The 25,670-nt window shown below is 42.4% G+C and overlaps 1 protein-coding gene across 1 annotated transcript in view; it reads right to left on the bottom strand.

Moving 5' to 3' along the window:
• Window positions 1-24,897, bottom strand: part of stk10 (serine/threonine kinase 10) — a 63,205-nt gene extending 38,308 nt beyond the window's left edge. Inside the window, exons 1-2 of the mRNA XM_066645944.1 lie at window positions 24,487-24,897; window positions 3,393-3,557 (exon numbers count right to left, since the gene is read on the bottom strand). Of these exons, the coding sequence (XP_066502041.1) occupies window positions 3,393-3,557; window positions 24,487-24,639 (318 nt within the window). The 5' untranslated portion in view covers window positions 24,640-24,897. The remainder of the gene's footprint in view (window positions 1-3,392; window positions 3,558-24,486) is intronic.
• Window positions 24,898-25,670: the final 773 nt, after the last annotated feature.

The raw sequence follows: 25,670 nt of genomic DNA, 5'->3' as shown, positions 1-25,670 counted from the left end.
AATAAATAACACTGACATGGCTGATTATTACAGAAATAAAGTCACAGTGAAGCACCTTTAAAAATAGAAATGATCTCAGTAACCCATGGGCAATTAATCACGTCCAATAGTACCCTAAAACAGAAATGGGTTTATTTCATCTTTATATTAAAATTTGCAAGTTGTAAATTATTGTATTAACATCCTAAACACAGCCATGCTTATGCTTTAAAACACTGACGTTGACTTATATAAGCTGTCCATTCCACCTTAAAGGCTAAGCACCAGCTCTATGAAAGTGTCAAACAAATAAATCCAGTGGAATTTGAGTTCCTAACTTGTGTTTATTGATAGTCAGAAAACATGTTATTTCTTACTAATTGAAGGAATAAGGTTTAAAAGACCGTTGGTCCCCCCCAACGGTGTTGGGAAACTCTAATAGGCGTCTTGCCTGTGACGTAGATGGTGGACAACAACTCTAGAAGCTGCACTTAATTTAATGCAAAATGATGAAAAGGTGTGTTGTTTTTGGCTGCAATCATTCAATGTACAGTGGGACATCTGTGAACAAATGGCCCAAAGATCCCAAAACATCCAGAAAATGGACTAAATTTGTCCACTTTAAACGGGCACTTTGGAAAGGACCATCCGCTCACTCCGTTATCTGTAGCTCATTTCACTGGCGCTTTTCCAACAATATGGGCATGTAAGGACACCAACGAAAGGTGTTCAAGAGCCTCTGTAACATGGAGGTAAACAGGGTAAGGACACTCACTTCGCCTGTTTTAGTTGGTGTTAGTTAACGTTAGCTTGACTCGCTAAACTCGGTGTCTCAGATTATACTCGGCTACGTAGCTGCATTACGGAGGTTTATAGTGTCGGATGAATTCGAGTTCGACTTCGATCACATTTACAAGAATAACGGTACCTCTACATTTGAGTTTAGCTTATTGCTAGGCTATTGTCATGAATAATGTTGGTTATTTAGCTAGATACTGTCATAACAGTCAGTCATAACGGTGTTTTACCGCGGCGTTGTTCAGCTGTTGTCCACCAGTGACGTCACGGTTGCGTTCAAGAATTTCCGTAGCGAGCTCGGGTTTTTCCGTCAATTTAATAAAATTGTCAGTTTTAAAGCAAATTAAGCTGCTGTTTTCATTTTAATTCATACTTATATATGTCAGTAACTAAAATAATGTGGAATATTCATGGAGGTCCTTTAAGTGGTGCTTAGCCTTTAAATAGTGCAGCAGGTTTAAGGACCAGAAAGTAGCTGCTAAGGCAGAACAGTGGTGGAGCAGAAATGTAAAATAAAAATGTGCGCGCTCCCAAAAATTTACGTCTGTATTTTTAAGGTGGAATGGAAAGCCTGCTTAAGAAGCAGGTGAAAAAGAAGCCAGCAGGTATGGGTGTGTATATGTGTGTGTACCTAATAGACCTTCCTCACACTCGACAAGTTGTTTCACACCAGTATGTCACATTTTACACTTTCTGAATATTAGACAGTAGATCATCACAGTGCTTCAATCTAAGCATTTGACTTTTGTGCTTCCTAAAATGTCCATCTCGGTTTCGGAGACGGCAGGCCACTGACCCTGGCTAAACTCAAATAATATCAGGTCACAGCTCTGGCTGTGTTTGGGGTGTAAACACAAAGTTTCTGACTTCTGAGTGAGAGAACAGTACCTTTCCCTCTGAGGAATTCCAGCTATGCTTTTTTTTTTTTTAAAAAGGCCTGCTCTTCAAATGCTGGAAAAAAACACCCTGCAGAAACCACCAGCACCATGAGACTGAGAGTTCCTCTATTTTAAAAAGCTGAGATTAGTAAACGAAGCTGTTACTCCTCTATTTTGCAGTGGTTTTGACTGGTATGTGATTAAAAACGCTCAAAACCATTTCAAAATTCACAACCATGAAGACATTCGTTAAAGAGGAAATGCGAAAAAGAGAGGGAATTTGTGTTCAATAATCTGTAGCGCTGTCTCTTTAAGACCTCCAGGTTTAATAATAGCCTCTTGGCTTGAAAGTGTGATGTGGTAATATCTGTAATGGTTCATAATCATTTGCCTAACAGTGTTTTTTGGCTCTGGATCAGGGCAGAGGTTTCTGAATGGAGACTGTATGAATAGACAGTGGTGTGGAAAATATCCATTTAATCAATATCTGATTTTCTGGGTATTTTTTTTTTTTTTTTAAAAAACGGTTCTGACAGAAACCTTTTCTTCAAACCTGATGCAGATAAGATTTGCCTCTTTAACTGTGTATATAAAACCTGCTTATAGAACATGTATAAGCCTTTCCACAATGCTTCTATTTAAAATTACATGAAAAAAAATAATTTGTATTCATTTTGGTGCCAATGTTGTAAGAATGAACTGAATTTGAACCGGATTCAACAGATACAAGACACGCCATTCATGAACGAACAACAATTCTGTGTGTGTGTGTGTGTGTGTGTGAGAGAGAGAGAGAGAGAAAGGAGTGAATGTCAGACTTTACGTGTTTCTTCACATCTTTCTGTCAAATTCCACAGCTTCTGAAGATTACACAGGGACTGTCTCTCAGTCACCCCCCCCCCTTTTTTGAATGTAAAAAAATAAAAAAAATTAGTAGAACTCATTCCAAAGAGTTCCTGCTCACTTACACTTTTATGTGTGGTTTTTCAGTTCATGAATCTGTATAAAGTTGGGGAGTTTTGTTATTTCTTCTTGAAGCAGCCAGGAAATCACCGTCAAATATTTGACCATTGTCTCAGAGACAAACACAGGGCCTCACGGTGTCCTGTAAAATCCTGTAATTCAAAAGTGGCTGAAGTTGCCTAGTCTTCCCTGAACTATGACAATTCCAGCCCCATGGAGAGATCTGGGCAGAGCAGAAGCCTCTGAGAAGATCTGTTCGTCAGACATTGCCTCCTGGGACTGTAGAGTTTTGCCTGTGGTCTGGTGAAGCTCCAGAATTAGAAATAACCTTTTCTGGACGGATAGAGGTTTCTAACAGGGTTTGGGAAGTTAAACCAGTCTGGTATCAAATTCACTGGAACAATAAAGGCTACAGTCGATTAAATGCACATGGGACAAATGAGAGGTGAATGTCTCTGATTATTTCTTTACTGGGGTCACTGAAAGAGCCAGTTCTGTCTCCACACCAACAAGCTTCTAGTGTGGTTTTACAGCAATTGGGACTCGTGTTATTGGAGAGAGAGCAGTTCATTTATTCTTTAATTTCATCCTGTTCATGGTGTGTTTTTGGGCAACGTTAGGAAACTGAACTACGCAGAGGAAACCCACACTGACACAGGGAAAATTCATCAACCCCCTCCAGAGATGCTGCTCAGCTAGTTGTAAAATAATAGTCACCAAAAAATGTCTGTTTACTTCAATCCTGTTGTTTCCTATAATTCACCACAAACTCACCCACAGCTTGTGTTCATAGAAGAACGCGTCCAGGAGCTTCACTATGTAATGATGGTCACATGACGCCAAGATATCAATCTCCACCATGTAGTCCTCCAGCTCCTCCTCACTCTTCGTCTCAATCACCTTGGCAGCAGCGAGGGCACCGGTCTCTTTATTCTTGGCCTGGAAGACAAAATAAGGTTTTAGACATCAGTCCTGGAGTTCATTTTACTGCTTATTCTGTGGGATATTTCTCTCTCAAACACAGAGGAGGACTAGCCTCCTAATCTCTCTCTGTTAATGAAGCTATTAGTGATCAAACCTCAGCATGGAAGAAAGATTTCAAGATGGCCATGCGATGTGTGCGCGCCCATGTGATAACAATGTCACAGCAGGGGTTTCAAAGTGAGGGGTCACAGATGACATTTATTTCCATTCAATTATTTTTAACAAATGACTTGAATGGTGCTGTCACTGCATAAATATTCCTTTGGCTACAAATATATTTGGAGACCTGCTCATCCAGCAATTCTACTGAAACCAGGGAGATGAAAGTCTTCACACGAAAAGATAAAACAATGATGCTATCAAACATCATATTGTTCAGATACTGAAAGTTATGGGAACCAGACTCTCGTATAAACGCAATCCAACGCTGTGATTATAGAGACTCAGACAAGGAAGCAGGACAATTGTAATGTGTAAAGCAGCAGCCAAAAAAATAAGGAAAGGCTTGTTGTATTTCAGGTTTCTGACTTCGGCAGATCTCACAGATGTTGTTTATTTCAGTGTTTGAGTTGTGGGCTCCAATGTCCCCATATTTAATATGCACATATAGTGAACAACCAATTTAGTCGTACTTGGCCTTCTCAGGAATTGTAAATAGACTCATTTTTGTGGTTTCTGACCTACTGACCAAAACATATCAGAGTTTTCATTAAAGGCTAAGCACCACTTAATGGACCTCCATGAATATTCCACAATATTGTAGTGACTGACAGATATAAGTATGAATTAAAATGAAAATAGCAGCTTAATTTGCTTTAAAACTGACAATTTCATTAAATTGACGGAAAAACCCGAGCTCGCTACTGAAATTCTTGAACGCAGCCGTGACGTCACTGGTGGACAACAGCCGAAAAACACCGTTATGACTGACTGTTATGACAGTATCTAGCTAAATAACCAACATTATTCATGACAATAGCCTAGCAATAAGTTAAACTCAAATTTAGAGGTACCGTTATTCTTGTAAATGTGATCGAAGTCGAACTCGAATTCATCCGACGCTATAAACCTCCGTAATGCAGCTACGTAGCCGAGTATAATCTGAGACACCGAGTTTAGCGAGTCAAGCTAACGTTAACTAACACCAACTAAAACAGGCGAAGTGAGTGTCCTTACCCTGTTTACCTCCATGTTACAGAGGCTCTTGAACACCTTTCGTTGGTGTCCTTACATGCCCATATTGTTGGAAAAGCGCCAGTGAAATGAGCTACAGATAACGGAGTGAGCGGAGGGTCCTTTCCAAAGTGCCCGTTTAAAGTTGACAAATTTAGTCAATTTTCTGGATATTTTGGGATCTTTGGGCCATTTGTTCACAGATGTCCCACTGTACATTGAATGATTGCAGCCAAAAACAACACATTCGTCATTTTGCATTAAATTAAGTGCAGCTTCTAGAGTTGTTGTCCACCATCTACGTCACAGGCAAGACGCCTATTAGAGTTTCCCAACACCGTTGGGGGGGGACCAACGTTCTTTTAAACCTTATTCCTTCAATTAGTAAGAAATAACATGTTTTCTGACTATCAATAAACACAAGTTAGGAACTCAAATCCCACTGGATTTATTTGTTTGACACTTTCATATCGCTGCTGCTTAGCCTTTAAGACCCCAGAACTGTGCTCACTTGTGTAAAGTGATAACGAATGTCCCCTTTAAAAGTTCCTGGAAGTGAGTGCGTGAGAATCTGGTCTTGAATTATGATGATGTTAATTGGGGCCTTTGAGTCATTACTTGTTAACTCCAACTTTGAAGCTCCAGTCCAAGAATAACACCAAATTATCACTTTAAGCAGATAAGTCCCCGGTGTTTGACCTTCCACTGCCCTTTCTTCAGCCCCAAACCAAACAGCGTGTATCACAGACGGCTGTCACCGAGCCGTGCTGCAGTGTACACTGTAAACAAACAGGACTCGTCATGGTGTGTCATCTTTATTAGATGAGTGTAAACACCCTGGAACAAGGCCAAATCCTTCATCATTGCTTCTGCACAACTCAACCAGAGTGGACATGGGTCATAGGCTTCATAGAACTTCAGGAAACTGGAGAGACTTGGAGAACCATCTTTAGTACGTTATCTCTTTATACTTCATCATAATGTAAAGGGTATAACTTGACGGCTAAACATCTAAGAGCTCCACATTTCACATTCTCAACTACAGAACTTATTAGTTGATTAGCATCATAGTGGTTACTGAGTTTTCTCTAGTTCTACTAGTTAGTCGTTTTCATTCAGTGCACTCACACAAGCGCAGTTCCAGCGCTGTGATTGGAGAGACACAGATGAAGGGGCGGGGCAACTCTGAAGTCTCAGAACTTGACATCAAAAGCAGAGCAGACTCGGAACGGCACGTTTTATCCCACGTTTGCTGGTAGAAGCCCACAAAAGAACTGACTGACTGGGTGGTCTGGTTGGAGAGAGAGTGCAGGCTTGTGGTTTGAACACCCACTAATTAAGCTGCACAGGCACTGAATAAGTGTCTTATTATGGGCTCCTTTAATAATTGAGAGTAGTTATTGTAAAAATGTACAGTATTTACTCAATAATCCATAGCAACTCTATTAAACCATGTGAATAATAAATGAACAACAGACTTATTCAAGCGATTAAAGGAAAAACTGTAAACGTAACTCATTATTATGTTATTTCATCCCATTACTTTTTGCTGCTCCTTTCTGCTCCTTCAAACCTGAATGTGGGTTTGGGTTAATGCTAATTTTAGATTTTATTTTAAGCAAATAACCTCTCCAATGATTCTAAATGAATAAAGCAGTGTTAGTCTGTGTACTCAGAGCTGGTGGATAAGCTGCAAGGCAAAAACAACATGAGAAAGTGGGCAAGTGGAGGTTTATAAACCAGAAGAGTGCATAATGTTTTTGAACACAGGAAGTTGGTGAGTACTAACACACACACATTCAACTAACGTTGCATGACCTTCATCTGCAGTCTAAGCACTGCGGAAGGAAGTGGGTTACATCATTCATCCAATCACATGGTATCTTCATCTGTCCAGTCGCAATGCTTCATTCAATCACACGATTCCTTTCAGAATTCGACTCGACGTACCCTTCACTTTTTAACATATTCAACAACATGCTTCCCTTAATCCATCCACCCTCCAATCACATCCTTTACCTCCAAATCCCCCCAATCACTAGCTGAAGATTAAACGTCATTGTTCCATATTTGTATCCAATATTTGTTCAGCTTCACACACTTCGCTTTAACAACTGTCCAATCTCACACTTTCGTTCTCACTCAGCCTCTGAGCCTGAGCTCTTTGTTTTGCTACGGGTGTAACGTCAGAGTCTGGCTTGTAGAGAGCAGACAGGGACGTGAGGCAGAGTCGCTATGATTCAAGTTAAAAGCTTGCTCAATTTCTCCTCAACAACAGAAAGCCCCAGTCCCCGGAAGTGCAGCGACTCTGCCGTAAAAACCCAGCTACACAGGCCTCGTGGTGTAACAAAAGAGAGCTCCAAACAGAGTGATGTAAACACTGTTACAGATGTTAGAGACATGGAGTCATATATCTTCCACTTCACAAAGTAACATCGCAAACAAATAAACAGTCTATGAGGAAGACTGGGACACAGAGGTGCCCTGAAAACAAGAGACGGAGCAGAACACAAACACAAAACAGACAGAAGACGAACAAACCGACATTTTGAAAGATAGACAGAAAAAGCAGGAGAAGTAAAGAAAAGATACTGAAACTTATGTCCTGCCACAGTCGAGTCTAGACTTGATCAACACTAGTTTTTGACTAAACTGAGATGATGTCAAACCTTATGGTCATGGTTAGTTTCACAGACCTAAAGCCTATGTGGGTTACTGAACTGATATTAGATCCTGAATCATTCATAGTAGTTTCTTATGACACACCTGGTGTTTAAGGGGTTAATCTTGTGAACATGTCAGACTAAACAATCCACTGGGGTCAATAACACAGACTCTGAAGAGAAAACATCTGGCCAAACACCCACGTTCATGCCCCCTTTGCTCACGCAGGGGGAATTACTGAACATCTCTAACGGAAATGTACAACAGCTATCAGCCGCTACGATCAGGAAAATATTTCAGAACACACAGGACAGTGAAGACAGCACAGGGTGGGGGAAGAGCTGTAGAAAAAAAGCTAGTCTTCCTCTTCCCCGGTCACTCAGCCACGACATGTTTAAACTCTAAACATTTGTTTTCAACTTTAAACTGGACGGTGCGATGCTAATATGGCTAACGAACAAGAGGTAAACGGTCACCAAATCTGTGAATAAACACTTCAACAAAACCTCACTCAGATTTTCCAATGTGGTTTAGGACTGTTATCTAAAGTCTGCAAAAAACTATTAGTCATTGTTAAAGTCTTTTTGCATTGCAATGTACCTTTACTTATTCTTGTAGATAGGAGTGTGCGCTATGGCAGAAAAAACAAAAATGTCACGCTATTTTACCGCATAAATATATCATTTGCACTAGGAATTAGGGCTGTGCTTTATCGTAGCGTGTGCAATAATATAAACTATAAAAATAAGGTCAATATCAGGATAATCGTGATATTCTGACGTGTTTACGTAATGACATCATGCCGTTACACGTAAAAATGGTGTACATTCATTACGAGTCATTTAGGTACAGAGACGGGTACGGTGGAAATTTGTTCTACGTTCAAAAATTTGGAAATAATATCAATATTCAAAATATTTTTTATACAATGTCAGAATCTTGGTAATTACGGTTGTTTACAGAATAAGCAAACGTTTACACATTTATTTATTGTTTCTTCTAAATGTTTGAAATCGTTGGCTTTGTACTAAAGTAAAATTTAATCAATTTTATTTTAAACATTTTGTGGCAATAGTGTGTTCTTGAAATTATTTTTCAGTGTTTTTTCGTATCGCCAAAAATATCGTTAACATCAAAATACGCTGAAATATCACGATATTATTTTAGGGCCGTATCAGTCACCCCTATTAGGAATGTATAAATACTCATTTTTTCCAAACCTAGTACAAGTGTGTGTTTTTGTACCTGCCGATACTGACAGTCAGGAGCATTGTGTAATAGTGGAGTTATTTATTAAAACATTTTTTGTTTAATTAATAATTTATTGTTCATTTCTGGAGCTGTCCATCTTTTATTTAGCATTTTCTCACATTACACCATCAATAATGTGAATTTCCCTCTGGGATCAATAAAGTATCTATCTATTAGTAACATGAGATGCAACAAGCTCTTGATATGCTTTTGCTCAGTGTTGTGTATCTTTGGGAAGACACTTGGGGTGTTTATTTAAGAGCAGCAGCCGGATCTAGGCAATGAACAGTGTGTGTTTTCCTACTGTTTCTCATTGGCAAGAGCAGAGTGAAGAAAACCCCACCTTGTTCGAGGACAGTCAAACCAGCAAACCTAGTATGAACTTGTGGGTAGGGGTAAGTTTAAATTACTGCCCAACTACTCCTTCAAAAATGGACAAATTCACCTGTTCCTTTAAATAGGAAAGAGCCATAGTTCAGAAGCAAGGAGCAGCCACTTTGCCTTTTATCCATTTTCCCTCAGTTCTCTTTCCTCTTCGTTTTCTTTGTGCCGTATTTAATCAGTAAACTTAGAGAGTCTTTAAGACTTTAAGGCCACAAAATACTGGTTGTTTCCCAAGGGTCTTGTTTCTAGACAGTGGTCCTAGTTGTAAACTCTCACAGAGAACAACCGACAGGAACCTTGTTTTTAAATCATACAGAGCGTAACGCCCTGTCATCATTCTCAATATGAGAGATAACCCTTAGCCAAAGGAGGAACAGAGAGCATCTTCAAACAGATGTCTCTCAAACTCAAAACTTCCTCGTCTCTGTGCAGTGACATGGCAAAACAAACACTAACCATCATAACACAGATAACCAAGACCGAGGAGGTGACGTGTAAAAATCACGCTCGGCCTTATTCTGCACCACCACCGAGTGAATAAACGTCACACGCGACTGACATTTAGTTTGCACTGGAGAACACACCTCGAAGAACTGTGTTAAACTGCATTTAGATTTGTTTTCTTTCCTTCCTTCTTGGTTTACGTGTGTACCATGAGCCTTAGTTTCTACGTGTGAACCTGATTACATGTGCAAATAAAATATAAATTGCAAATAAATAAATAAATAAAGGCAAGGATTTGGGCTAATGGCCCCCAGGTGGACTGGAGGCCTCAAAAACAGGAAATTAAGGATTTTCACTCCTCTCTGTGTGTGTGTGTGTGTGTGTGTGTAAAACTTATCTTAACTAATCTCTTCAATTTGAGCATCAGGACCATAAATACACACCCTAATCCACTCAAAAGCCCATCACTGGGATTAAGCAAGTCACCTGGGTTTTAATAAAGCTCTGCTGCTCTTTGTGGAAAAACAACTATTATATTTAAAACTGCTTACTACAACTATAAATATGACATTAGAGGTGCTGTCAGTACAGTAGGGATGGCCAGGATATTTGTACGTGGTTTTGGAGACAACTATTACAAGGTGTATATTAATATAACGCCTGTCATCTGCTTTGTTCAAAATGCCACAAGGATCAAAGCCTACAGCAGCATTCTCCCTCTGACCAAACAGCTCTGTTCAGATCAGCCGGTTTTTAGCGTATGTTCCTTAAATGATAGGGAGCCAGTGTTCCACCGACCTGAGCCCACAGCAGGGAGGAGCAAGGAGCAGCAGCTCTGGATTTTAGACATTTTCACTCAATTCTCTTTCACGTTTCTGCCATTGTTTAATCACTCATCACTTTGTGCTAATTGCCTGTTTTTCCTCTGTTAAACATGGTCTTAGTGCTGACCCACATTTATATGAGAGCACAGTTTTTTTTGAGAGTCTCAAGACATTTCTGAAGTGTCCGCTCATATTTATCGTAAGGTTTTTGGAAATATATGATGTCACGCTGATGAAGTGCAGTTTGAATGAGACAACCCCCTGAAAACTGAATTTGGAGTTTGAAATTTTCTCATTTCTCTCCGTATGTTTGGTGTACAAACAGAGGAAGCAAACAGAGGGACAAGGATCTACGTTTATAGAACATAAAGCTTTCAGGTTGGTCCAGATTCCATCTTTACGAAGGCCTTGGAACCTGTTCCTGACGGTGGGGCTGAACAAAGATAAAACTGACTGTAAATGAGTGGATTTGTTGATTTTAAATCATTAATCATTGCCACCCAAGACTCAAAGTCTGAAATAAAGGATAAAGTAAATGACTGAAAGAGAATGACACACGTTGTAGACCTCACAGAAGAAACATTTCATTTTCAACACAAAATGCAGCACAACGAGTAAAATCCTTTTCAGGCCTCAAATAAACCTCAAATCATTATGTAACATTAGGTCATCCCTTTAAAATAATTACATAAGTTTAACTGAAGGTATAGGGATAACTCTGAGGGTTAAAGAGCACATGTGTTTAGACAGAGAGAGAGAGAGAGAGAGAGAAAGAGACACAGACACAGAGAGAAAGAGAGACCCAATCAGAGACACAGAGAGAGAGTGTGTGATGGACAGAAACAGACAGAGAGAGAAAGAGAGACAGACACAGAGAGAGAGAGGGCAAGAGAGAGAAAGAGACAGACAGAGCGAGAGAGAGAGAGAGACAGACACAGAGAAAGAGAAAAAGATTTTTTTTTGATTTTTAAAAACATAACATTTATTCAACCATCCATAAACACATATAACAGTAAACAAACACAGTACGACATCACAGACATAAACACAGTATCAATTAAAGCATTCAGCTCAAAGGGCTTGTGAAGATCAGCTCTCCCTCCTCAACCCTGCACAGGAGATCATTACAACACCATTCCAGCTCAAAACCTTCAATGTTATTCAGAGTTTTGTAAAAACCAAACTCAAAGAAATTTCTGGACTTTACCAGGGACAAGAACAGAGGTAAAACCTCCTGACCAGATTTGTCCTCCATTTTATTTCTCCTGGAGTTGTATATCGCCAGTTTTGCCTGACCCACTATGAAATTAAGCAGCTGCCACTTAACACGGTCTTTTTGTCGATACCCAGCCCCAAAAATAAAAGCACAAGAGTTAAAAATTTCCCCACATTTCAAAAATAAAAACTCAAGTGTCAGAAAAAGGAACTTAAGCCTTGAACACTCTAAAAAACAGTGAAAGATGGTCTCTCTGAGCCCACAAAAAACACACCTATCACTGACTTCTGGATTTATCACAGACACAAAAGAGTTCACTGCTATGACCCCATGTAGGATCCTCCACTGGAGATCTCCAGACCTCTTAGTTAGGGGTTGTTTATAAAGAGAAAAAGAGAAAGAGAGAGAGAGAGAGAGACACAGAGAGAGAAAGAGAGAGCCATACAGAGACAGAGAGAGAGTGTGTGATGGACAGAAACAGACAGAGAGAGAGAAAGAGAGACAGACACAGAGCGAGAGAAACAGACACAGAGAGAGAGAGAAAGAGAAAGAGAGACAGACAGAGAGAGAGAAAGAGAAAGAGAGACAGACAGAGAGAGAGAAAGAGAAAGAGAGACAGACAGAGAGAGAGAAAGAGAAAGAGAGACAGACACAGAGAGAGAAAGAGAAAGAGAGAGACACAGAGAGAGAGAAAGAGAAAGAGAGACAGACACAGAGAGAGAGAAAGAGAAAGAGAGACAGACACAGAGAGAGAGAAAGAGAGACAGACACAGAGAGAGAGAAAGAGAAAGAGAGACAGACACAGAGAGAGAGAAAGAGAGACAGACACAGAGAGAGAGAAAGAGAGACAGACACAGAGAGAGAGAAAGAGAGACAGACACAGAGAGAGAGAAAGAGAGACAGACACAGAGAGAGAGAAAGAGAGACAGACACAGAGAGAGAGAAAGAGAAAGAGAGACAGACACAGAGAGAGAGAAAGAGAAAGAGAGACAGACACAGAGAGAGAGAAAGAGAGACAGACACAGAGAGAGAGAAAGAGAGACAGACACAGAGAGAGAGAAAGAGAGACAGACACAGAGAGAGAGAAAGAGAGAGACACAGAGAGAGAGAAAGAGAGACAGACACAGAGAGAGAGAAAGAGAGACAGACACAGAGAGAGAGAAAGAGAGACAGACACAGAGAGAGAGAAAGAGAGACAGACACAGAGAGAGAGAAAGAGAGACAGACACAGAGAGAGAGAAAGAGAGACAGACACAGAGAGAGAGAAAGAGAGACAGACACAGAGAGAGAGAAAGAGAGACAGACACAGAGAGAGAGAAAGAGAGACAGACACAGAGAGAGAGAAAGAGAGACAGACACAGAGAGAGAGAAAGAGAGACAGACACAGAGAGAGAGAAAGAGAGACAGACACAGAGAGAGAGAAAGAGAGACAGACACAGAGAGAGAGAAAGAGAGACAGACACAGAGAGAGAAAGAGAGACAGACACAGAGAGAGAAAGAGAGACAGACACAGAGAGAGAAAGAGAGACAGACACAGAGAGAGAAAGAGAGACAGACACAGAGAGAGAAAGAGAAAGGAGACCCCACGCCCACACCAGCCCTCCTTATCACTGGAGCCCAACACTCATGTGTTAAAGAGATTACTCCCTCACTCCTGTGTCAGAAACATGTGATTTGACGAACTCATCTCGAGAGGATCACACTCCCCTCAGCGCAGGTTACTGCAGTCCAGCCACACTTCCCCATTCAGACGCTTCAACAGTCGACATGAACAACCACAGCTGATCGGAGAACAGCGTCAAAGAATGCCACCGTGACCTCCGCACGTGTGCTTCATTAATCATTAACAATTACACAACAACCCTCCTTTAAATAGCAACAAACACTGCACCCCGCCCACATCAGCTCTTACATACAGTCTTTAAAAACGAGGGTTCTTCAATGGTTCCTAAGTGAGAACCCTGAGTTCTATATAGAACTAATGTTAACACTTCCTGAGGAGCAGATCAACAGAAATGACTGGGCGTAAGGCAGGAACGCAGTCCACCACAGGGCACCACACACTCACAACTGTGGACTAAGAATCCCAACCGAGACACTTTGTTCTTACCCATTTACAGACACTGGGGTTTCGTAAACACATTATTATTCGTCCATTCACAAACCTGCTGATACATTCACATCAGGCCTCAAACGTAAGAGAGGTTCTGGAAGCAACAACACATTTACACATGTTTATGTCAGGTAGCCTTAAGGAGTATTGCCTGTGGCCTGAGGTCACATGACCGGGAGAACACTGAGAACAGGATAAAGTTTCCAGCTCTGTATTTGATGCTTCTGAGTGACATCACAGAGGCAGGAGTGGCGACACTTCGGTGACTCGGAAAAACTGAGCAAGCAGAAAGCAGCCAACTTCACACCCATCCATTCCACGCCACTCCGCGTTTGCACAAAATACTGGTTAAACACACCGCAAACTAAAGTGATCTGGGCAGAGGTGAACCCTGACCATAGCACACACAGACGGGGGAGGGGTGGGGGTGGGTAACAGTGCAGCAAAACCTCCCAGTATCACATTCAGCAAACAAGACACATTTATTGTGGAGACCGTATAACGCATCACAGACAACGAGCAATTACTCTGCTCTATTCCATTACGATACCCAAAGCCATAATTTGGTGTATAATATTTGGTTTTGGGTCTCGAAATACTTCTGGCAATTAATATATTTTGTACAAATTGAAGTATCCAATAATAATAATAATAATAATTATTATTATTATTATTGGGCGCAAGGCGGGAATACACCCTGAAGGGGGCGCCAGTCCGTCGCAGGGCAACACATTCACACCTACCGACACTTGAGTCGCCAATCCATCTACCAATGTGTGTTTTTGGATGGTGGGAGGAGAACACACCACACTCCTCACAGACAGTCACCCGGAGGAAACCCACACAGACACAGGGAGAACACACCACACTCCTCACAGACAGTCACCTGGAACGAGGCTTGAACCCAGAACACCAGAACCCTGGAGCTGTGTGACTGCGACACCTACCGACTACACTTTCTCCATTCCGTTAGAAAATGCAACAATAAGGATAGAACTGCTATTTTCTTGCATTCAAACATTGCACATATTATTGTGAGAACATGTAATTGTTAACTAGTAGTGTGTATCATATCGAATGGTGAGCTGTGTGTATGGTCACATGTTTACACTCTATGCAGACTTACAAGATCAAGAGGAAACCGCATATACATTGCCCTCTGTAACATGTGAGACAAAGGCACATTTCTCCCCAGAAATGCCCCTCTGACCCACACTTTAAAGTCTGAAATCAAGCCAAATCACATTCCATGTGCTGAAGAGAAGCAATCAAACGCTACGGCTTCTCTAGTAGACAACTGCTATGTCCCACACATTATGGTGCCCTGAAATGAGGGGGTGGGGTCTGTGTAAGAAGTCAAGTCATTGAGAGAGGTCTGATATAAAATGCTAGGTTCTAGAAAATTATGCAACCAGACGTCTGAACAGCTGAATGAAGAGATTAATCATTAATCAGGCAGTTATATGAAATGCAAATAAATGAATGAATGAATACACAGCCTGACGAATGAGGTAAGATTTTGAGCTATGCACAATTTCACTATTTAAAGTGTTTCCATCTTAAAGTTTACTGCTGTAATTGGTGACACTGCACAACACAGTACTCTGTAATAGAACACAGCAGCGGTCGTTCACGTTGAGTGAACATTTCACAATAATGAATGGACCAATGGAACTGCTCCAAAATTATTTGAAAGTTATTCCATCTTCTGTAATGTTACCGTTTAGGGACCTCGCAGATAGTCACCGGGAGGAAACCCACGCAGACACAGGGAGAACACACCGCACTCCTCGCAGGCAGTCACCCGGAGGAAACCCACGCAGACACAGGGAGAACACACCACATTCCTCACAGACAGTCACCCGGAGGAAACCCACGCAGACGCAGGGAGAACACACCACACTCCTCGCAGGCAGTCACCGGGAGGAAACCCACGTAGACACAGGGAAAACACACCACGCTCCTCACAGACAGTCACCCTGAGGAAACCCACGCAGACACAGGGAGAACACACCACACTCCTCACAGACAGTCACCCGGAGGAAACCCACGCAGACACAGAGAGAACACACCACACTCCTCACAGACAGTCACCCTGAGGAAACCCACGCAGACACAGGGAGAACACACCACACTCCTCACAGACAGTCACTCGGAGGAAACCCACGCAGACACAGGGAGAACACACCACACTCCTCACAGACAGTCACCCGGAGGAAACCCACGCAGACACAGGGAGAACACACCGCACTCCTCGCAGGCAGTCACCGGGAGGAAACCCACGTAGACACAGGGAGAACACACCACACTCCTCACAGACAGTCACCCTGAGGAAACCCACGCAGACACAGGGAGAACACACCACACTCCTCACAGACAGTCACTCGGAGGAAACCCACGCAGACACAGGGAGAACACACCACACTCCTCACAGACAGTCACCCGGAGGAAACCCACGCAGACACAGAGAACACACCACACTCCTCACAGACAGTCACCCTGAGGAAACCCACGCAGACACAGGGAGAACACACCACACTCCTCACAGACAGTCACCCGGAGGAAACCCACACAGACACAGGGAGAACACACCACACTCCTCACAGACAGTCACCCAGAGGAAACCCACGCAGACACAGGGAGAACACACCACACTCCTCACAGACAGTCACCCAGAGGAAACCCACGCAGACACAGGGAGAACACACCACACTCCTCACAGACAGTCACCCGGAGGAAACCCACGCAGACACAGGGAGAACACACCACACTCCTCACAGACAGTCACCCGGAGGAAACCCACGCAGACACAGGGAGAACACACCACACTCCTCACAGACAGTCACCCGGAGGAAACCCACGCAGACACAGGGAGAACACGCGATATATTTTATGTGCCTCTTACACTCGATATAGTGCTTTGCATTGAAAAACATTGGTGTCCCTGTTCATAGGTAACTGTGCCACAGCGTCTGAAACAGCACTTAAACACGTATATTGTATTTACTTTAGGAAACTGAAAGCAGTTTGTGAGCACGTAATAATTAAGGTACATTTACTCCAGAAGTAAACTTGTCCTGGTTGGTCCAATGCCAATTTTATATCACACTGTTCCTTTAAGACTCATGCTTCTCGTGCTTGAAAGCTGAGTTCAGGAAATTTTCTGAGACCTGAGCCCACGACTTCCTGTGGCAGCGCTCCAAAAGTAAAAGGGCTGTTTACAAATGTGTCACCTTCAGGACCCTTCATGAAAGGACTCAATAACTACCTTCAAAACTGTAAAGGAACAGAGGGTAGATTTATGTAACGTTTCTTTTAATGCAATTTAAAGTAAAAGATTAAAAATGATTTAGGGAGTAATTCTAAATCTATTCAAAACGAAACAAACATGGGTTTCCAAAAATCCTATACATTTTGTTCATCTTCCCAGCCTCAGAAATGAATCCTCCAGTGAATGTGATTCTAATCACTGAAGCAGTACCTCATCATACAGCCCACAGCAGTCAGCGCATAAACTATGTATCTACACAACACACCATGGCGCAAACTTAGTATCAGCTGAAACCAGCCCAGCTCTTCCACACGTTACAGCAAGTTGCTTTACTGCATTTCTGAGGCCCTTCAGTGACTCTACGAAACGCCTGGAGGGCTTTACATCTGCCACAGAAGCCTGAATGTACTGCAACGTGCTTCATTTCATAAAGACATTTCAGAAAGTCAGGATGTACTTTCTCCGCCGCTGCCGTCATTCTCCCGCATGATATCTTCCCACAAGGTTCTTCACAAGGATAAAGCCTGAATGCCACATTCTCCAGCTCCACGCTGAAGTGCTGACACTCAACTTCCCCAATAACTGCCTGTGGTCTCAGAAATATATTAATGGGAAATCATTCGCTTCAAAATATGTACTTTCTTTAAAGATGACTATATTTCATACTTTTCCACAGTCCACACACATTTCTGAAATCTTAAAGGCTAAGCACCACTTAAAGGACCTCCATGAATATTCCACATTATTGTAGTTACTGACAGATATAAGTATGAATAAAAATGAAAATAGCAGCTTAATTTGCTTTAAAACTGACAATTTTATTAAATCGACGGAAAAACCCGAGCTCGCTACGGAAATTCTTGAACGCAACCGTGACGTCACTGGTGGACAACAGCTGAACAACGCCGCGGTAAAACACCGTTATGACTGACTGTTATGACAGTATCTAGCTAAATAACCAACATTATTCATGACAATAGCCTAGCAATAAGCTAAACTCAAATTTAGAGGCACCTTTATTCTTGTAAATGTGATCGAAGTCGAACTCGAATTCATCCGACACTATAAACCTCCGTAATGCAGCTACGTAGCCGAGTATAATCTGAGACACCGAGTTTAGCAAGTCAAGCTAACGTTAACTAACACCAACTAAAACAGGCGAAGTGAGTGTCCTTACCCTGTTTACCTCCATGTTACAGAGGCTCTTGAACACCTTTCGTTGGTGTCCTTACATGCCCATATTGTTGGAAAAGCGCCAGTGAAATGAGCTACAGATAACGGAGTGAGCGGATGGTCCTTTCCAAAGTGCCCGTTTAAAATTGACAAATTTAGTCCATTTTCTGGATATTTTGGGATCTTTGGGCCATTTGTTCACAGATGTCCCACTGTACATTGAATGATTGCAGCCAAAAACAACACACCTTTTCGTCATTTTGCATTAAATTAAGTGCAGCTTCTAGAGTTGTTGTCCACCATCTACGTCACAGGCAAGACGCCTATTAGAGTTTCCAAGCACCGTTGGGGGGGGGGGGGGGGGGGGGGGGGACCAACGGTCTTTTAAACCTTATTCCTTGAATTAGTAAGAAATAACATGTTTTCTGACTATCAATAAACACAAGTTAGGAACTCAAACTCCACTGGATTTATTTATTTGACACTTTCATAGAGCTGCTGCTTAGCCTTTAAGGAAAATGTCTGTGACATGCTCTGGTCAAAATCTCATAAGGATTATACAGCACAGTAGTTAGAGCTCAACACACAGCAGCTGTCCCTTTCTGCCATTTTAACTTGGTTCTCTTCCTTCTTTACTCTTGTTTTTAATCCATTTTCTCTTCTCTTCTCATGTCTGTTTTACATGTTTTACCCAAGATGCTCAGATGATGTGAGAGCCAAATATTTCTAATCAGTCTGAACTTGACATGGCAAGTTGAGCCGAATCAGAACGGCCTGATTTATCCCAGGTTTTGTGACTAATTCAGCCCCAAAGAAGTGTGTTATTTCATTGATTGAGGGTTGGTAGGCACTCCAGATCCCAAAATATAACATGTCCTATTTAAAAATAAATAAACTGTGGCCTCCATTTTTACATTAAAACAAGTGCCAAAGCAGAAAAACTGTCTTTTTTCAACTAATCAATATTCACTGAAAGTAATATAAAAGGTACATAGTCTGTACATAGAAACAGTAATTTGAGACCTTTTAACAACAGTGCAATTCTGTACCAGGACTCGCTGTTTCTGTGTGTGCTGTATGGGCTTAATACTATCATGATCATATAAAATTGAATAATACTGCACCTGAAAATAACACAGGAGGGGTGTGTGTGTGTATATATTCATTTATTTATTTATTTCTGGTATGAATTGGGCTCAGGGCCTTCTGATCAGTATCTCCACACCAATAAAGCATGTTGAAACTAGTTGTTTTTAGCAGCAGAGCACATATTTTTGGATCCCTGAAATAAACAGAGTCAAATAATGAAGGGCAACAGAGTCCTATGTGGTTGAGGGACCTTGAGAATTAAAGATGACCCGTTTCTTACTGCAGGGGTCAAACTCAGGCTCTTCAGGGCCACGGTGCAGTTCAAATGTTTACTGCTATCACAACAAATACACGTCGTAAAAATCATGAGCTGCAGTAGAGGAGTTGAATCAGATTTGAACAGAAGCAGTATGACAATATTATATAATTATATATATATAATATATAATTATACACAGCTCCAGGGACCTGAAGGTTGTGGGTTCGATTCCCGCCCCGGTGACTGTCTGTGAGGAGTGTGGTGTGTTCTCTCTGTGTCTGCGTGGGTTTCCTCCGGGTGACTGTCTGTGAGGAGCGTGGTGTGTTCTCCCTGTGTCTGCGTGGGTTTCCTCCGGGTGACTGTCTGTGAGGAGTGTGGTGTGTTCTCTCTGTGTCTGCGTGGGTTTCCTCCGGGTGACTGTCTGTGAGGAGCGTGGTGTGTTCTCCCTGTGTCTGCGTGGGTTTCCTCCGGGTGACTGTCTGTGAGGAGCGTGGTGTGTTCTCTCTGTGTCTGCGTGGGTTTCCTCCGGGTGACTGTCTGTGAGGAGCGTGGTGTGTTCTCTCTGTGTCTGCGTGGGTTTCCTCCGGGTGACTGTCTGTGAGGAGCGTGGTGTGTTCTCCCTGTGTCTGCGTGGGTTTCCTCCGGGTGACTGTCTGTGAGGAGCGTGGTGTGTTCTCCCTGTGTCTGCGTGGGTTTCCTCCGGGTGACTGTCTGTGAGGAGCGTGGTGTGTTCGCTCTGTGTCTGCGTGGGTTTCCTCCGGGTGACTGTCTGTGAGGAGCGTGGTGTGTTCTCCCTGTGTCTGCGTGGGTTTCCTCCGGGTGACTGTCTGTGAGGAGTGTGGTGTGTTCTCCCTGTGTCTGCGTGTGTTTCCTCCGGGTGACTGTCTGTGAGGAGTGTAGTGTGTTCTCCCTGTGTCTGCGTGGGTTTCCTCCGGGTGACTGTCTGTGAGGACTGTGGTGTGTTCTCCCTGTGTCTGCGTGGGTTTCCTCCGGGTGACTGTCTGTGAGGACTGTGGTGTGTTCTCCCTGTGTCTGTGTGGGTTTCCTCCGGGTGCTCCACCTTCCTCCCACAGTCCAAAAACACACGTTGGTAGGTGGATTGGGGACTCAAGTGTCCGTAGGTGTGAGTGTGTGTGTGTGTTGCCCTGTGAAGGACTGGTGCCCCCTCCAGGGTGTGTTCCTGCCTTGCGCCCAATGATTCCAGGTAGGCTCTGGACCCACCGCGACCCTGTACTGGATAAGGGTTACAGATAATGAATGAATATATTGTCCAACCCTAGGTGCATAACTGAAATGTGACTATATCTCAGGCACCCTGATATTAACCTAAGGCTGGGTGATCTGATAGCTCCCAACCACGAGTATCACATTATGACTGGATCACTCAACCCCCCCCCCCAGAGGTGGTCAGGCGCATGGCTTCTTTCCAAGACTCCTCTCCAGTTTGTGTACAAGTTAACAGTCCATGGCGTCTTAATCCCTCTGACATCTGCTTCTTCAGTTTCGCACTGGAGCTATGAGGCTGATTTCACTGACAAGTAATGGATGCTTATACATCACCAAATGTTGTAATGCAAAACCCATGTCTATTTTAGCCCACAAATACTGAACATTTTCTAGATGTTTCTGCTGTTTGTCCAGATACGCAAGTGTATCTCACAGCTCCAGGGCAAAACTACAGAAACTTCAGATGCCAAAAATAACTCCACTAACTACAGGTTTAAAAAGGGACAATATTTTGAAAAATATATATATACAAATAATAATAATTTTCAGTGTATTAGCACTCCTATCAACACACCACCAGAGCTCCTAGCAACACACATTCTGAAATCAAACAACCACGTCAGTTTTCTGTAGGCTACCTAAATCTAAACGTGATAAATGAACAGTTCTGATGTTTTGCTGCGTCTTACGGAGAGCTCAGGGACTTTAGAATCGTACCATCTCCTCGTCTGAGTCTCTCCAATCACAGAGCTCGACGTTAATCTGTGTGAGCGCACAAAAACAAGGTTAAACTTATTGAAAAGATAAGAGTACTGAGTAAAAATGGCTATAAACCACAGACACTGCTCCTTGCTCCTCACTGCTGTGGGCGCACAGGGGTGAAAGGTGAGCGGCTCATTGTTTAAGCACCTGCTCCATAGCCATTCTAAATATGGCCGTTTAGACAGGGGAGGATGCTGCTGTGTTGTTTGATCCTTGTGGTACTCTGACCAAAGCATGCTACAGACGTTTCAATTTTCATGACCTCCAAAGAAACAACCAGGGGCAGGGGAATGAAGGAACAGCACTGTGTCCTCTCTCAAAACACCCACGGCTATGTGTGTGTGTGTGTGTGTGTGTACAGATGGGTCAAATGCAGTAGACAATCCACCAGTTCAGTTCATATATTCACCACTCCTTCCACACACTAAAACTACAGCAGATTCCAACCCCCACCCACTGCAACACACAGACTTGGGTGGAGAGATCATACCTTCCCTATGACCACAGGGCTATAACTCACACTAAAAACAGTAGCCTACAAACTCACAGTGCATTCTGAAATCAAGGGAACTACATTAAGAAAATCTGTTCAATTGTTGAGGTCAGCTGCTTAAAGATGTACCCACTGTGGACACAGACTGAGTGATGGAGCCTTAGCCAATGAAATTCAGCTACTGAAGAATCCAACATTTTACCACGATTACGATTACTGAACGATTACTTTGTTGTTGTATTTGTGACCCTAACAGTTCAGTGTCTAGGCCTGTGCTGTAAATACGCTCCAGTGTTAAAGCTAATGTCGATGGGAGCTTGTTCCTCTCGTTTTTAGGGCACCGTTTATATTTGGTGTGAGATTGTTTACATTTGATTTCTTTTTGTTCAGTGTCGTCTTAATTATAGTCAAAACACAGTATGTACTAATCACAGACGAGGTATTTTCCTTTGGAACGAGCTGCTTGAGTCGCTTGGTTGGCTTCGGCATTTAGGTTGCTTCCATGTGGCAGATAGGGCAAACATCACATGACCACAGCTTGGTAGCGTGGTTTTATAGAGACAGTACATGAACACACAGTGGGGACATAACAGAAATAAAAAATATTAATAATAATTTAAAAAAATGTATATAATCAATATACACAAGATTGTCGATATCGATTAATTTTCGATTAATCGCCCAGCCCTACATGAGGCTCTCACTGAAGGTGGACTAACTTTATAACAATCATCAATTCACAAATAAGCATCTGGACTCCATCTCAGATCACTTTACAAATGCAGTCGGTACTTTAACGAACTCCAGCAGTGAAAACTAAACACTAAAGTATATTAACGAATGCACATTTAACTGTAACAGCGCTGTACACACACTCCAGTACCTGACAAACACAATTAACCAGACAGTCTCTGGTGAGAGACCACCTCTCAGTTAGGGCCATGTTCTTGTTCTGGAGAGCTTTAACTCCCTTACCAAAATCTCTAGTGGGTGAGTTTGAGATTATGAGAGAAATCTCAGCCGAACCAAAGGTGGGAAAGAGCTTCAGAATATTTACAACTATTTATTCATTTATTAACTGCTTCGTTCCTGTTCAGGGAACTCTGAGTCCAGAGCCTACCCGGAATCACTAGGTAGGAGGCAGGAACACCGCCTGGAGAGAGCACCAGTACATGACAACACATCACTCACACACACACCTGTGGACCATTACACACACACAGTCACTCAATCACACACCTGTGGTCAATTTCACACGTTCACTCACACACACGTTCACTCACACGGCCACTCTCACACAAACACATGTTCACTCTCACACAAATACTCACCCAGTCACTCAGTCACACACCTGTGGTCAATTTCACACGTTCACTCACACACACGTTCACTCACACGGCCACTCTCACACAAACACATGTTCACTCTCACACAAATACTCACCCAGTCACTCAGTCACACACCTGTGGTCAATTTCACACAGTCACACACCTGTGGTCAATTTCACACTTTCACTTACACACACCTGTGGACAATCTCACACACACAGTCACATGTTCACTCACACACACTCACCCAGTCACTCAATCACACACCTGTGGTCAATTTCACACGTTCACTCACACACAAACACACGGTCACTCTCACACACGTTCACTCACACACAAACACACGTTCACTCACACACAAACACTCACCCTGTCACTCAATCACACACCTGTGGTCAATTTCACACGTTCACTCACACACAAACACACGGTCACTCTCACACAAACACACGTTCACTCACACACACTCACCCAGTCACTCAGTCACACACCTGTGGTCAATTTCACACGTTCATTGACACACACCTGTAGACAATGCTGCACAGCGATTCCCGTTACCACTGTTATTTTTGGATTGTGAGAGGGAAAAAAAAGGAAACTAATACGCAAACACCTCAAGGCAAGAATTGAACACAGGACACACAACAGAACAACACAGCTCAGAATTATGACCAAGCAAAGTAAAGGTAACAGAAGTAACTGAACTGGATCTGGTTTTAGAGCCACCCTCTCTCTCTCTCTTTCTCTCTCTGAGGATGAACTTAAAAACTATTGTCTCTCTCTCCAGAAAAGGCTTCAGAGAAGAGTCTTCAATCAATTCACTGGCAAAAAACAACCCGCTTCCAAGGTTTATCCTCCAACACATACCACTTTACTACACACACTATACTAGTAAACTCCCTTCTGGGTGTGATATATTGTTAAGCGTAAACTAAGCTTATAAACTAGACTTAACGTATACTTTTACGTCAAGACTTCAGTCAAATCCCAAATACTGAAGTATACACACGACACTAACGACATCTCAAGATGCGACCGTGTTTAGTGTGGTAGTGGTAGTGCGCTGATTGGGACACAGCCCAGTTTGAGCAGGGAGTATACACTTCAGACTAAGTTACTAAATAAATAAATAAATAATAAACGGGTCTGTGCTGTTGTGTCGATAGAGGTTAAAATATAAAGGTTGATGAAAGAAGCGGAGGGTGAAATTTACCTTATAAACTTTACCAAAAGCCCCATCTCCCAGTTCTCCCACTATCTCCCACTGCTCGTTGGGGTTCTGGTCCCGGTGGACGTGCTCATACTGCTTCACTTTCTTCTTGTCCAAAGCGGGGAGACGGAAAATCTTCCCAAATATCGAAGCCATTTTGAGAACCCCCAAAAGAGGACAGGGCTCAGTCTCAGAGTGAGATACTTCAGGTGACAGTGAACTCCAAACAGCTCCTACAACAAACGCCTTCAAAACTTGGCTTCTAGTCCATCGTCGCCGCTTAAAAAATGATAAAATCTAAAACAATAAAGCTTCAGAACTCCAGAACAACTGTAGAGACCAGAGAAAAAGCGCTAAAAGAAGTCATCTCCACGTTCACGTGCTGCTGCGCGGGGCGCTCAACTCACCTGCGGCGCGCACACACTCAAAGAGCACTCAGGTTCCGAGTCGGTAAAGAATCGCTCCTTTTGAACCGGTTCTTTTTAGTGAATCAGATGCATCAATGCAAATGATTCAAATGTATTTTCAACGTGTAAACTTTTAGTTTAGAAAATGACACCGTTATTATCTTTAAAATTAACTTACGTATTATTACTCTTTACATAAAATCCCAGTCTAAATATCAATTTAACTCATAGAAACGAATCTCTCATAAAATGTAAATATTTTATCATCAAATGCTTAAATGTGGCTTAGCTCTAATTTTACAAATTCATTAAATATAGTTATGTAACTATTACCCAACTCTGTGCCCACCTACTCCTCCTCCACAGCTTGAAATCTTAGTTACAAGTGTTGACAGGATTGGCTACTCGGACTTTCGACATCAGAAAACCTGGTTGTCTGAATCTGCCCGTTTAAGCCTGTCTTCAGAACACTGCGATTTCAAAGCAGAAATGCCCAGCCATGTTTCATTCATGATATGTCTTCTAGCACATAAACAACACCAAGGTTAAACACTTTTCATTAAACATTTTTCACTAACAGAGGTCTTTATGTCTGCCGTCTGTAGTCTTAACAAGGACATAGTATGTGCAAATGTTTGAGCAACAAAGGTGAAAAATAAACAAGCTACATCTTTCCTACAGGGAACACATATCTAGTAATGTTAGTACACGGATTTGATTTGATTTAATTTAAGATTAAGTGGGACTTCTGACTTACTAAGTGGCAGAAACAAGTTTTGT

This window comes from Hoplias malabaricus, chromosome 15 (genome assembly GCF_029633855.1).
Source record: "Hoplias malabaricus isolate fHopMal1 chromosome 15, fHopMal1.hap1, whole genome shotgun sequence".
Lineage (NCBI taxonomy): Eukaryota > Metazoa > Chordata > Actinopteri > Characiformes > Erythrinidae > Hoplias > Hoplias malabaricus.
This window is presented reverse-complemented; position numbering and strand designations above follow the sequence as displayed.